This window comes from Dromaius novaehollandiae, chromosome 13 (assembly GCF_036370855.1).
Source record: "Dromaius novaehollandiae isolate bDroNov1 chromosome 13, bDroNov1.hap1, whole genome shotgun sequence".
NCBI classification, from domain to species: Eukaryota; Metazoa; Chordata; class Aves; order Casuariiformes; family Dromaiidae; genus Dromaius; species Dromaius novaehollandiae.
The window spans coordinates 3,786,492-3,800,062 of NC_088110.1; the positions used below are offsets into that span (position 1 = coordinate 3,786,492).

The 13,571-nt window shown below is 44.6% G+C and overlaps 1 protein-coding gene across 1 annotated transcript in view; it reads left to right on the plus strand.

The window, feature by feature from the left end:
- Positions 1-676: 676 nt before the first annotated feature.
- AMFR (autocrine motility factor receptor) overlaps positions 677-13,571 on the plus strand; it is a 30,927-nt gene continuing 18,032 nt past the window's right edge. The window contains exons 1-7 of the mRNA XM_026112116.2: positions 677-1,046; positions 2,507-2,599; positions 4,481-4,645; positions 6,458-6,610; positions 11,250-11,290; positions 12,132-12,264; positions 13,097-13,230. Of these exons, the coding sequence (XP_025967901.2) occupies positions 807-1,046; positions 2,507-2,599; positions 4,481-4,645; positions 6,458-6,610; positions 11,250-11,290; positions 12,132-12,264; positions 13,097-13,230 (959 nt within the window). The 5' untranslated portion in view covers positions 677-806. The remainder of the gene's footprint in view (positions 1,047-2,506; positions 2,600-4,480; positions 4,646-6,457; positions 6,611-11,249; positions 11,291-12,131; positions 12,265-13,096; positions 13,231-13,571) is intronic.

Genomic DNA, 13,571 nt, shown 5'->3' on the forward strand with positions numbered 1-13,571 from the left:
TTCTGTTTGTCTTTTTTTGTCTCCTACTTTTTAGGAGCGTATTTTAAACATTGTAACTTTGCTTCAGGAAAACAGGAGACCTTGGAAACCTGAGGAGGGTCTGGCCTATTCTGGGGGCATTCAGATGCTCTGATCTGCATCCCCCAATAGGGAATTAGTCTGAGGGAGAGACTGAGAAGTATAAGTAGGTGCAATATAATTCTGAGTGTCTTTGTTAAAAGTTGGAGAGCTGAACTGCTGTTTTGGGGTAGTTTGAACACTGAAAGGCGAGCGCGGCTGCTCAAAGCTCACCAGAACTGAGCTGGGAAACTTCTGTTTGTCCAGGGCTTGCACGAAATAACATGCAGCTTGTCCCGCTGTGCCCCCTGAAGGGGGGAGGAAAAAAAAACACCCGCAGTGCTTTCGGAGGGCGAGTAAAACACGAAAATAAAATTCCCTTTCCGTTTCTTCCGGGGAAGACGCGGTAGGACCGACTTTTGGAGGCGGCAGTGTGCGCGGTGCCCCCGCGCTGCCGGCTTTTGCGTTACAGCGGGGACCTGTGTCACCTCGCGGGGACAACGCGGCCCCGCGTCGCTCCTGCCCCCGCGCTCCGGTGCGCGGCCGCCCCGCCCCGCCCCGCCGTGACTCAGCGCCGGCGGGCGGGGCCCGGGGGGGCGGGGCCGCCGCTGGGGGGGGGGGCGGGGCGGGGCGGGGCGGGGCGGGCGCTAGGCCGCAGCAGCCGGGGCAGCGCGGGGCGAGGCGGCGGGCTGAGGCCGAGGCCGAGGCCGGGCCGGGCCGGGCCGGACGGCGCAGCGCAGGGCCCCGCGATGCCGCTGCTGTTCCTGGAGCGCTTCCCCTGGCCCAGCCTGCGCACCTACACGGCGCTCAGCGCCCTGGCGCTGCTGGGCAGCGGCCTCAGCGCCTACCGCGCCCTCAGCCCGGCCCCCGGCGGCGGCGGCGAGGCGGACGGCGGCGCGGCCGCCGAGCGAGTGGAGTCCCCGCGCCGCGCCGCGGCCTTGGCCCTGGACGTCGCCTACTACCTGCTCTCCGACAGCCTCTGCGTCTGGGTGAGGCCCGGGCGGCGGCGGGCCGGGGTCCCCTTCCTTTCCTCTCCCCTCCCCTGCCCGCGGGCCGCCGCGGCGCAGCCTCGTGGCAGAGGCCCGGCCGGAGCGGGGGGAAGCGGCGGCGGCTCTCCGGCCCCGGGTCCCGCCTCGCCGCCGGCCTGGGGCGGGCCGGGGCCGTCGGGGTCCGGCCTGTAACGGGCCGCGCCGCGCCGCTGGGGCCCAGAGGGCCGTTAAACTGCTCCCGAGGCCGCTCGAGGGCCTGACCCGCTTCGCCCGTGCCCGCAAAAGGCTCTTTTTGCCTCGGGAACGGTCTCCGAGCGGCTCGGGAGCCTGAAAGACGACGTTGCTCCCGCAGAGCGGCTCGGGGAGACGCGGCGGGGCGGCCGGGGGCGGCGGGGCCGGCAGCTCGGGGTCTGTATTCCCCCCCACTCCGCGGGCCGCGGCCGCCCGGCCCTGCGTTTTAACTGCTGTTAAAAAGAAAAAAGGGAGTTTATGTGGCTCTTGAAAGCTAAACCCGACAGCGGTGCGAGCGCATGAGTCTCGCTCCCCTCGTTTCTGTGCGGTGCCTGGTGAAATAGAGGCTCAGCCCGGGCTGCCAGCAGACCCGGCGGGGCTGTCGCTGTTTGGCTGTCCCGTGTTTGTCGGCCGGAGGTGGCGGCGGCCTCTTGGACCTCTGCTCTGCCGCGTACCCGCTCCGCTGGGACTTTCGTTTTGGACATGCCTAAGATCCTAAGCCTGTGGAGTCCGTTTTGAAACTTGGGCTTGGGAACTCAATTAAGGGCCCTGGGAAAGCCGATTGCAGGTCCTGTAGCAATGGCAGGATGAGGCTGCTTCGCCGCTTGTTTTCCTCCCCTTTTAGCCCTCTGTATAGCTTAAAAGTTAGTTGCAAACGTTGTTGTCAAATAGGAGAAACAATTTTCCTGGGCCCGTGTGTCCTGCTCCTTACTGCTTCGGTTTGAAGCACTTGCCTGCTGCTGTAACCCAAGAAGGATTTAAGCGGTGTAGTAACAGAGAGTATTCGCGTTGTTGAATATGTTTGGAGACAGTTTCTGTATCTTGTAACAGTTGAGAGGTTCAAACTGGAGTTTTCTGATTTTCAGGTTAAGCAAAATAAATACCTTGGTGATCTGTAAGTTTCCAGCTCCGTGTTTCTTAGTGCTAAAATTTGCCAATCTGTATCAGTTTATCACAAAGAGGTAGATTTGTTTGCTGGGTATACTGGTATATCAAACCAACCATGTTAGTGTTCCTAGAAAGAAAATCAAGTGAGTTATCAGGTACAATACGTGTCTCAGAAGAGGCCACCCTTAAATTTCACCTTTAAAGAGAAAAAACAATAAAACAAACAATCCCCCCTAGTCCGTGAGCGATGGAGGGTTCTGCTAGGCTCCTGCTCTCCCCACCCCTCTCCCTTTTCGAATAGTGCTGAAGTATTTGCTGCTGACTGCTTTCTTTCTTTTCAGGTACTAGTGAACACTGCCTGCTGTTTCCTGATGCTGGTTGCTAAACTAATCCAGTATATGGTGTTTGGTCCTCTTCGTGTTAGTGAGAGGCAGGTAAGACGGACAGATGCGTTGCCTTGGACGTCTGTGCTGTTTGCAGGCAGCATAATTTCTTGGTAGATGACTGGGGTAGTTTTCTATAATGAAATTGCTGAAAGTTGTACAATAAATGTAAATTTTTAAAACAGTATAAATTCAGATCTTACTATTTGGAGTTCTCCCTCTGGAAAATGCTATCCAGTAAAACTGCAGAGGAGAAAATCCACCAAAGAAACCCTTCAGTTTGTCTCGGAAGTATTACTTAGCTCATATCCACAGCCACAGTCTTACAGTTTATTTCCAAGTGGAATTTTTCATTTTAATTGTTGCTATTGTATCTTATGAGCCCACGGTCAGCTTGAAAATCCTATTTCCTTAATAAAAGTTGTCAGATTTCTTAAAGTGCACCTCGTTTCAGAATATTTATATATTTATATGTATATTTATGTTCTTCTCTATTAAGTTTGTGTTTGACAGCTCTTCCTCTGCATTTCATAGTGAGTTACTTAGTCATCTGCACTGGTAGGTTGAGTTCACTCTTGTACATTGTTTTGTGCCTTGACTGGCGGAGGAGCGCATGTATTTTCTTAAGACATTGGATGGATGGTTTATCTATCCTTGGGTATGAAAGGGGTAGGCAGGCATGTGCCCAGTGAAGGGAGGTGAAAGGACTGAAAACTCAAGTTGTTTGGTTCTGGTCTTGGGCTAAGTGAGAAGCTTTTTAAAAATTCAGCAAGAGGACTGGTAAAGCCCTTAGTTCTTAAAAACAAGTTCCTGCAAAAGAGAGAAGCAGCAGCAGTTGTGTGAATCATATTGGTATAATAATAATAATAAAAAGTGAAGTGCATTTAAAACAAGGCACTCCCAGATTGCATTGGGCCAGATTTTTTTTTTCCTATTCTACTTTTACTGTAAAGATGTGGAGATTTAACCAGTGATAACTTCCAGAATGTTCCCTTCTCCCTTAAAAGCAGACCTGAAAAGCAGTAACAGTGTGGGATTCATTTGCTATTGTGCAGCTGGGGTATGCTCCAATTCTCATTTAAAGGAAAACTGTTTATTAATGTTGATGAGCCAAAAAATGTCGGCATCCTGAAGGAATTCTGCGCCCATCTTAATTATCCTGCTGGTGATTTCAGCCTGTTCTTGAACAAAACATTCTATTTCATAAAATTTTTCTGTCTCCAACCAACTGCTTTTTTTTTAACCTGTTATTTGAGACCATGGTACTGTTTCTTTCCTACTGCGTGTGCGTGGGAATAATTGGTTTTTATTGCTCATCCATCTCGTTCTTCGCTGTAGGCATTGTGCTTTTTAAGAGCAGACTTTGTCATCTTTTCTTAATTATCTCTGCACTTGATGAGAAAGGTAGTTAGTGTGTACTTTTTGACAGTTTTTTTGGAAGCAAGGCGTTAGGTTAGGTGGGCACTTGGTCTAACTAAGCATGGCCGTTAATCTAATCAATCTAGCAAAGAAAACTTGGTATTTGTGGCGCAGTAGCCACATTGCTTGGACATGGAAGATCTAATCAAGATCAGACCTCCTTTGTGCTAGGCACCCATCTAGAAATATGGCAGGAAACTGCGCTGTGCACTGTGTTGCACTATTTCGCTGCAGTGGTACAAAAGACTGAACAGATTCTAAGGGTTTCCAATATTTCTACTATGGCTTGAGATTCTTTAAGGTTAACAAATACTATTCTAGGTGGGTATGCAGCTGTCTTCTGTTAACATATTTTCATGTTGCTGTTTCCATTTTTTTTCTTTTTTACTCTCTTTCCCTCCCTCCCTCCCTCCCTCCCTTTCTCCCATGCCTGTTATCTGCTATGGGCAGGCAGTATTATGCAAGTGAGTTGTCAGTGCTTTCACTACAGTAACCAAGTGTCTTCGTTTTCAGCATCTCAAGGATAAATTCTGGAATTTCATTTTCTACAAGTTCATCTTTATTTTTGGCGTGTTGAATGTTCAGACAGTGGAAGAAGTGGTCATGTGGTGCCTCTGGTTCTCCGGACTTGTGTTTCTTCATCTCATGGTTCAGCTCTGCAAGGATCGCTTTGAATATGTAAGCTTTGATTAAGGACTGTCTTTTGGGATATGCAAATTCCATTTCTGGTTTAGGCACCCACTCATGACAGCTTGCAAACAGATCATTTAGACCTTCCCCCCCCACCCCGAGGTGCTGAACACTTGCACCTCCCATTAGCTTCAAATATATTTCCTTTGGCGTGCCATGTCAGTCTCACTCCTTCAGTTTTCCCATCAGACAAATAAAGCTGAAGATACTTATTTTCTTTAATAAATTGGCCCATGTATGTGCCATGTAATTTCTGTTACGTAACTCCATAAGGTGTCTTCGTTGTTCCGCTTAGCGAAGAAATCTTGACAATGGTGCATCCCTTTGATTGGTGCCCTTTGGGATTGATCCGTAAAGCTGCTTTCTGTGGCTTCTGTGCTCAGGTTTCATGCTAATAGCGCTACTTACGTCTACCAAACGTTGACTGCAAATGTCTTTACAATATACTGTACAACTTTTTCACATAAGCTATATCCCAGTTTGTATGAATACCAAGAATAAATTCGATAGAGAGAAATTGAAAGCTAGGCAAGGAGGAAGGAACTGGAATTCGAACAATAAATTTTGCCTTTTAGACATCTGTAGTGTACATGTCTTTTCCTCAGCTCCTCTGTCCTGGCATAAACATTTAAACTAAAATGAATTCCTGAATTTCCTTTTGGTAGTTTAGTACTTTGTAATTTTTTTTTATTAATATTCAGTAAGTTCTGTCAGTTCATGAGTAGCTGAGTACTGAAATTGAGGCTAGATTGGTTGGTATTAGGAAAATTGAGACAGAAGTGAACAAGGCAGTCATCTGGTAGTGTTTTAGTGGTGTTCAGAAAGCTGTAAAAGAGCAAAGCCTCTGCAGGAAGATATCTTTATTATGTGTTCATGAGAGGAAACTTGGAAAGGGGTTTTCCTTCTGCCTTCAAAGCTTATATCATAATATTGGAAAGAATGGTGGATGTGCGATTTGCCCTGAAAGCTCATTTAGGTGGATGTGGAATAGAACCAAATATTAATGAGGAAGAAAGAATGAATTTAACAACAAAACATGGGAGTCAACTTATCCAGTCAGGTCAGACTAAAACTTTGTGCAGCTTCTTCTTTCCTTGTCCTGTTCTTCCCCTTCCAGCCCTGATATTTTGCCTCCTGTGTCATCTTTGATTTAGACAGTTTAGGTATAGCCTGCCATTAAGGTAGTTTAGAGAATTAGTAAGTTGTACGTACTATTGAATGAGACAAAGAACTACTTTGATTAGACTGTCCAGCTGTTACTAGCTGCAAGTGAGCTTTTTGAGGGAGATGCTTCTTTTTTCCAGAAGAAAATGACAGTGGAGGAACTAGTGGCTGGAAGATGAAGCTGGACAAATTCAGATCATCTGTAAGGTGCAAAATTTTTCAGAGTTATTATTCCCGTCCCTTGTAGTTTTTAAATCAAGGTTGGGTGTCCTTCCAAAAGGCGTGCTCATCCTAAGCAGATGCTGTAGACGTGATGCAGAAGCTGCTAGGTGAGAGTCTGGTTTTCCTGCGCAGGTGATCTGAAAATTAGATTAAATAATGGTAACGATCTGGCTTCAGAAACCCTGTGAATGTAAATGACAGTGAGGTGTACAAGACTTTGGGATGGCGTGTGGTTTTAGCTTTCTTCCAGCATCGTTTGTTGCTACATGAGTGGTTGAGGTTGTGCTATTGGTTTTATTCTGGAAAGCAAAAGAATTTCCTGGATGAGGACTTGTTTGGCGAGGTGAGTATGGAGGGCAAGGTTGATGAAACACTCCTTTAAACCTGTTACATATTTATGTCTTTATTGTACAGCTTTCCTTTTCTCCTACCACACCCATGAGCAGCCACATCAGAGTCCTGACCCTGCTCATAGCCATGCTCCTGTCCTGCTGCGGATTAGCAGTCGTCTGCGGGGTTATTGGCTACACCCATGGAATGCACACCCTGGCTTTCATGGCAGCGGAGGTGAGACTTCTGCAGGCGTGCGGGTGTTTCTGCTTTGGCTTTCACTCATGATTTGAGGGCTATGTGAGACATGTAGGGGTGGTGGGCTTTCTTTTAGTTTCCAGAAGAAATTCAGAAGACACAAACAGCCCCTCTCCTGTTTTATGGTTGCCAGATCTGCATGCTTTCTCTGTTTACAGTTTAAGACTTGCAAATCATCTTTGTTTGAAGAGGGGAATGAGAGGATAAATCTGTAAGATGATGGCTGAAATCAAATGTCAATGCATGAAAAAGTAATGGTTGTGCTTCATGAATGTTGCAAGAAGAGTTAGTCGAGATGCCCATTAGAGAGAAGGAAAGAGTATATGTGAATAGGTAGTGTGCATCTCAAGCCTGTTTCTTTGAGGCTGTATTTTTTATTTCATTTCTCCCCAAAAAAGGAATGGGGCTAACATCCTTTCCCTAAGGTATGCTCACATGATTTGCCTGTGTTTGTGTAAAAAGTTGCCTTAGCTGAGATGCAGCAAGTCAGGTTTGTGCATTCCTGAATCCATTGCAGTGTGGAGTAAACTTGAATATGTTTGTGGTGTTTTTTGGTGGGTTGTTGCACTCGACCTGAGGAAGTGGTAATCGCCAACAGAGGTGTGGTAACCAATATAATTGCAAGTCTGTCATCTTAGCACATCCTTAGTTCAGACAACAAATAGTGCATACAGCTTGTTTTCGTTCTCCACTGTCTTCAATTTGTGTTCGGAGTTAGTGAGAAGGAAAGAAAGCAGACAGCTGGAAGTAGGACAATATGATACTGGCCACCGCAGTTCAGAGCTAGGTTTGAGAAGGTTCATGGAGAAAAGTAGGAGACATAAGAGCAGCGGCTGCTTGTAGCTGCGTAACAAAGACTTTTTAAATACTTGGCAGTTGTTAATAATATCAGTTAACTTTCCCTTAAATATGAGAATAAGTGACAAGGTCAAATTTGCATCTACATAGTGAAAAGTATCGAAGATTCGTTGTGTTGGTGTCTTTGGTAGGTGGAATGTCGTTAACATCGTGTCTCTTACCTTGGCTTGGCAGAAGGCTGTATCTGTCTCCTGCCAGCATGGGGTAGATTTATTGGGGAGTGTTAGGGTGCCGAAGCCTTGCCTCGTTTGCACTGCACCACGTGGTGTACATGTTTTGGGTCACAGGATGGCACCCAGCTTATTCATGTCCATAGGAGCTGTTGTGTCTGGCTTTGCGGTGTGTTTTACAAAAGGTGGTGTGTTTTGTTTCAGAAGCCTGGTGTTTTAGCGGAACTCAGACTCTCAGCAGGGCTCTTGGCTAACAAAGTAGTGGCAAAATCAGCTGAAGCGTGTGGTCCACAGTCGAGTCATCGATCCCTGCAGCCTGCTGTGCAGTTGGTGGACAGTAGTGGAGGTTTAGGGAGAAGATGTAGGAAAGGGTCTCCTACCCATGCTTCTGACGACTGGTGTTCAGGGACGTTCCTGAGCTCACTGTTGCACAAGTCTGAGTTTGATAGCTGCAGATGGACTCTGGAAAGTTGTTTAATCCTTTTCTGAACTCCTTTATACTTTGACCTCTGCAATATCCAAAGGCAATGGATTCCACGTTTAACTGGGCTTTGTGTACACAAAAGAGCTCTTTTAGTTGTGCCAGATCTGCTCTCTGATGATTTCCCTGGCTATCATCTGATACGTTTGCAGTGGGAAAACCAGCAAAGAATCATTCCTTGTTTACCCTTCTTACATCATATATGACTTTACAGACCTTTCTCCTTTTCCCCTTCTGACCCTTCTTCCAAGCAGGAGTCCTAGTCTGTTTAATCTTTCCTTGTACAGAATTGTTTAATATCTTGCCATTTTCTGCACCTTTCCTAATATACCTTTTATGGTGCGGTGCCCGTAAGTAGTTTCCTTCACTTGGATAAAACATTTTGTTTCCTGCTGTACAGCTCCTAGCAGTGACACCTCGTGGCAGTCCTCAAGCTCTTGGCAAAAAAGCATTAAACCAGGCAGACTAAACTGTTTTCTTGCTGGTGGCTTGTGTGACGCTGTTTGAGAGGGACCCTGCCAAGTGTATTCCATTAGTGTATATTTAATTACATTAAGTTCCATTAAGCTATTTTTTCTCCCTCCTGACTCTGCAAACATTGATTTAGCTTGTTGCCTCAGGGTTTGCAATGAAGCAATATGAATGTTTTTCTCAGGTTTTAGGTAGGTTTCCCCTTATTCTGGGTTGTTTGTCAGTGCCCAGAGAATGATGAGTAAGGACAGCCCTTTTGTTTCTTTCTTTTTTTTTTTCTTTAAATAAACAATACTTTGTTTAATGTGTGGTACTTGAGAATTACAGTTTAGCATGTAATGTCCAGCCTATTTTTGCACCTTTTTATTGTAATGAAGAATTACTACATTCCTGTAGCAACTGTACTCTGATTCTGTTCCACACGTGTTAGTTAAGCCCATATAATCATAGTGGTATTTAAATCTTAGAGCTGTACCTTCCAGACAATAGTGTGTTTTCTGTATAGCTTCTCATGCCGCACCCATTGACTGTTTAAGTGCCTTCCAGTTGTGTGGTAAGCTACATGAGTGATGTCTGTAAACCGTGTAGCTGGCCGTAGAGTCCCCAGGGGATAAGCGCATGCGGAGTGCAGCAGTTTGTTTGGAGCAGCGCAAGGTCTGTTGAGGTGTCGTCACTGCAAACGTCCTGCTGTGTGTTTAAAACCTCAGATTATGGCGTTGTGTAACTTGTGATGCGATATTTTACTTTCCAGGAAGTATTTCTCATGTTATAACATAGAAATGCGTTGCTGGGATCAGTGAAGGAGCTGGGGAGTGTTGCCTTGGCCAGATCTTGCTAGCTCATTGTTTCGGTTTTGCTGCTCTTGCTGGCTCAGCACTAACCAGTATAAATAATATCTTGGCAACAAAATGATGAATTACAAGGAAGTATTAAAATCCCACAGATCCCAAGTGGTGACTTATATTTTTAAATTCTTAAAAGTTACAAGGCCTAGACTCTTTGGGCTGACAGATGTCTTCCTTATCGGAGATTTTGCGCCATATGTACTGGTTTTGACATAAATCTATGCTCAACAGCATATCCATCCAGCAGATCAGAAAATCGTTTTGTTTTACCGCTTGCAAGGTTAGGATGTGGACATAGTTACTTTTGCTCTGTGGTTTACTCCAAGTTTCACCATAGCTGAAAACCTCATGTGAACAGGGTATGGCCTCTTCCTGTCACCCAGATGTGGTTGTTTCAGCAGGAGCCAGAAGAAGGTCTGCTAACATGCCCGAGAGGAGCAGTTTGTGTGCTCAGTTAAGTTTCTTATGGAAGACGGCTCCTGGTGAGAACAGAACACAGTGGTAGTGACTTGACCTTATACTTTTGACCAACTTTTTTGTGTTGTTTGAATGATTTGTGTGTCTTATCCTGAAGGCATTATTTGGACAAAAGATTGTACTGGTTGTAAAATAATCACAGAAACACATTTTTGAAAGACATGTAATACATAATAAACAGTTGGCAAGTATTTTGGATATTACTAAAGATTAAATGTGCATAGAAGCATATTCTTAAGAATGTTTTTTACAAATAGAAAAAAAAATCATTTGAAACAACTGCTTTATTGCTGTAATGGGGCATTACCTTTTTTTGATGTTTTCCAGTACTGTTTTAACTACTTATGCAAAGGTATGCCATCAAATCAGTTTTACGGAAATGGTTTGCAGTTGCTTGTTATAAATCGCCTGCATCGCAGTGTCACTTGGCCCCTGCTAACGGAGGGGCAGTGTGAGTGGTCTCTGAAGGGAGTTCATCCTGTCTTACGTTTTTTTTTTAATGGGATATCACAACAGAGGGTCAGGGAGTTGTGGGGCAGACAGGTTAGGGAGGGAGTTAATGGGGCCGTTTCTTAGATGAGAAGAGCATGTGGAAATATAGTTAGTTATTCTAGAAGCAGACTTTTCCACCGACTTGTCTTTAGACTAGACTCTTGATCTACTTATGCTTTCTCATATACTCAATTTTTTTCTCTCTGCTTAGCATAGAGAGGTAAATATGACTAAACAGAGAAGTTATTTTCTTGCTGGTCACGTCCCTCTCAGCAGAGGGGGGATATATTTGAAATTGCTTCCATGGTTCTTCCAGAACCTATTCGATTCTTTGAATTTTTCTCGAGCAGTGGGATGGGGAGAGGTGTGCTAGTTTCAGCTGAAGGTGGCTGGTGAAGTTGCAATCTCGACTTTGGCAGAGTGATAAGAAATGAAGTAGGTAGTATGTCCCACGTGATGGTGGGGACGGGACTGGGACTTACAGTGGTAATGCCTGCGGCCGTTCCACAAGTGTTTTGTGTCTGAGCTCTTTGCAGGACAAGATACCGCAGGGCAGAGCGTCGTAGTAGCGTCTCTGTGCCCATATATGTGTACTGACTAGAGGCAAACATGAGCATGTTGGAGTAAACGTCAGTGGAAGAAATTTAAATGTATTTATAAGCTTCCTAGGTATAGTGTGCACACATACGGTCATGTATAGTGACTCTGTGGGTACACCGTAGCTTGCTGAGCTGCAGTAAATGCAATGTGTCCTTTAGCTCCTGCCACAGTACAACTGTCTGTGATAGAAGCGTGATATTAATGTACCTTTCTCTCTTCTACAGTCTCTGCTTGTGACAGTCAGAACTGCTCATGTGATTTTACGGTAAGTAGGCTATGTTTTATGTGATCGTCGTTCCAAGAAGGCAGGGCAGATAGGGTTGTGTGTGTGTGTGTTTGCTTGTTTTTTAGGAGGTGTACGTAGTTACCTGGTTGAATTGGAAGTGTGTATTTGGAGATGGGCAAAGGTTATTAACTTCAGACAGTACCATTTTTTAAATGCAAATACTGCAATGTATGGATCGTTTTAGTGGGTGCTAATAATACTGTGCCTGAGGCACAGGTAAAAATGAATTGGTGCTGCTGTACAGGGGTTGATTTAGGCTACTTCATGTCATCACACTGGGTTTCTTTTAAGTGATCTTAATCTCTAGAACTTTTACTCTAGAAAAAAATAGGATGTACATGCATATGCAATCCTTACATGTATGTACCTGTGGACCACGAGGTGTAGAACAGAAAACTTTTTTGCCCATGTCACCATTGGCATTTCAGGTCTGTCTCACTAAGCTGTAATGCCTTCCCTGAGAAACACCTCTCAGGTTGCAAAGCATGGGTCTGTAGTATGCATGGTGGTAATCCCACGCTTGGCTTTCAGTCCATGCGGGTGTTTTTAGCAAATGCTACAATATCTCCTCTGCCAGATGGTGGTCTCTGTAATGCCAGCGTGGGCTAAGCGTTGCTGGCCTTTTGCCTTTTTCAGTTAGTGCTGTTTGACACCAGCCTTGTTAGAAAGACAAGAGAAGTGCAGAGTTTGGGCATTGGGTTTAGGAAGGGCAAAGAATCCACGTCCAGAAGTTGTTTGAAAAATGTATAAGGTAGTCTGAATGCTAGAGATTGTAGATAATGGAAAATACAGAATGATGTCGATGTTCCTGCTCTTGCAGATATGTAATTCATCTCTGGGATCTCAACCATGAAGGAACGTGGGAGGGCAAAGGCACTTATGTGTACTACACAGACTTTGTCATGGAGCTAACCTTGCTTTCGCTCGACTTGATGCATCATATTCATATGCTGGTAGGAAATACTGGAGATAATGTTGAGCAGAGAGACTTGTCTTAGTCTGAGGAGTACTGGGCATGCATATTTTATGCTTTTCTGAGTTGAATGTTACAGAGAAGCTCTTTATTTAAAGAGGAAACTGTAGCAGACTTCTAGGCGTTCTTTCTTCCTGTGTAACTGGAGTCCTTGTAAACAGCTTTTTAATGGAGTATTAACTACTGTATAATTAGCTGTTTAATAGATGTTTGATTAGCTTTGTCTGTTAGTAATACTGAACTGCATCAGCAGGAGAAATGAAACATTTTCGTTGTTAGCAGGGAACATCAGACTGAAAAGGACTGAATACACTTTGTTATAAATGCTGTGCTGCTTAAGTTGTATCTGAGAACGTAAAAAGTAGCAATTCTTGTGAGTGTGTATGATTAATCTGAAAAGGTCTCAGCAGAGGAAAAATTATTCAGTGCTGATTTTGAAGTTTTTTTTCTCTTAAGAGCCGATGCAGTTTCTTGTGGCAGAAATATTGCAAATGAATCTTCTGTTTACTAAATTCCCTTCTCTTATTCACCCCTTATTTATAAAGACTAGGTGATGATTCTTTGAAAACAAACAAGAAAAAATGAGAGGAAAGTGTTAGAATGTTTGGCTTTCTGGTTTGTTTTTGCTTTTTTCTTATGGTTTGTAGTGATGATGTTAAATTTGATTGGAAAATCCAGAGCTCTTCAGACTGTTAATGATTATTTTATTGGTTAGTCTGGCATATGTGTATTTTTTTATTATTATTATTTGTAAGTCTGCCTCTTGATTCCCCTGGTATTTTTTTCTAATCACCATTCTCTTTTCTTTGTAGTTATTTGGCAATATCTGGTTGTCAATGGCTAGCCTGGTGATTTTTATGCAGCTGCGTTACCTGTTCCATGAAGTTCAGCGAAGAATTCGTCGGCATAAGAACTACCTGCGCGTGGTCGGAAACATGGAAGCTATGTGAGCCTCTGATTTGCTTTGGGGATTTGATTTGGATCTTGGAGGGAGAATCCTGGTCAACAAATGGGGGTTCTTTTATGTTCTTTTGGTATATGATGTCATGTGGTAGGCTGGAGAGATGGAGCTTGCTAATCCAGCTGTTAAGTCTTTACGCTTAGGGTATATTCTACAAGTTCTTTGTTTCCATGTTGTTTGTTGCAGGGACACACTTTTGGGGTTTAACAGATACGTAAAATTGACTTTCATAATAGCAGCATTACTGATAGCAAGTGAAACCCCCTGCCCAGTATTTCTTCCCTCGTATTCTCTCGTACACTACCTTAGGCAATAGGGGTGGCATA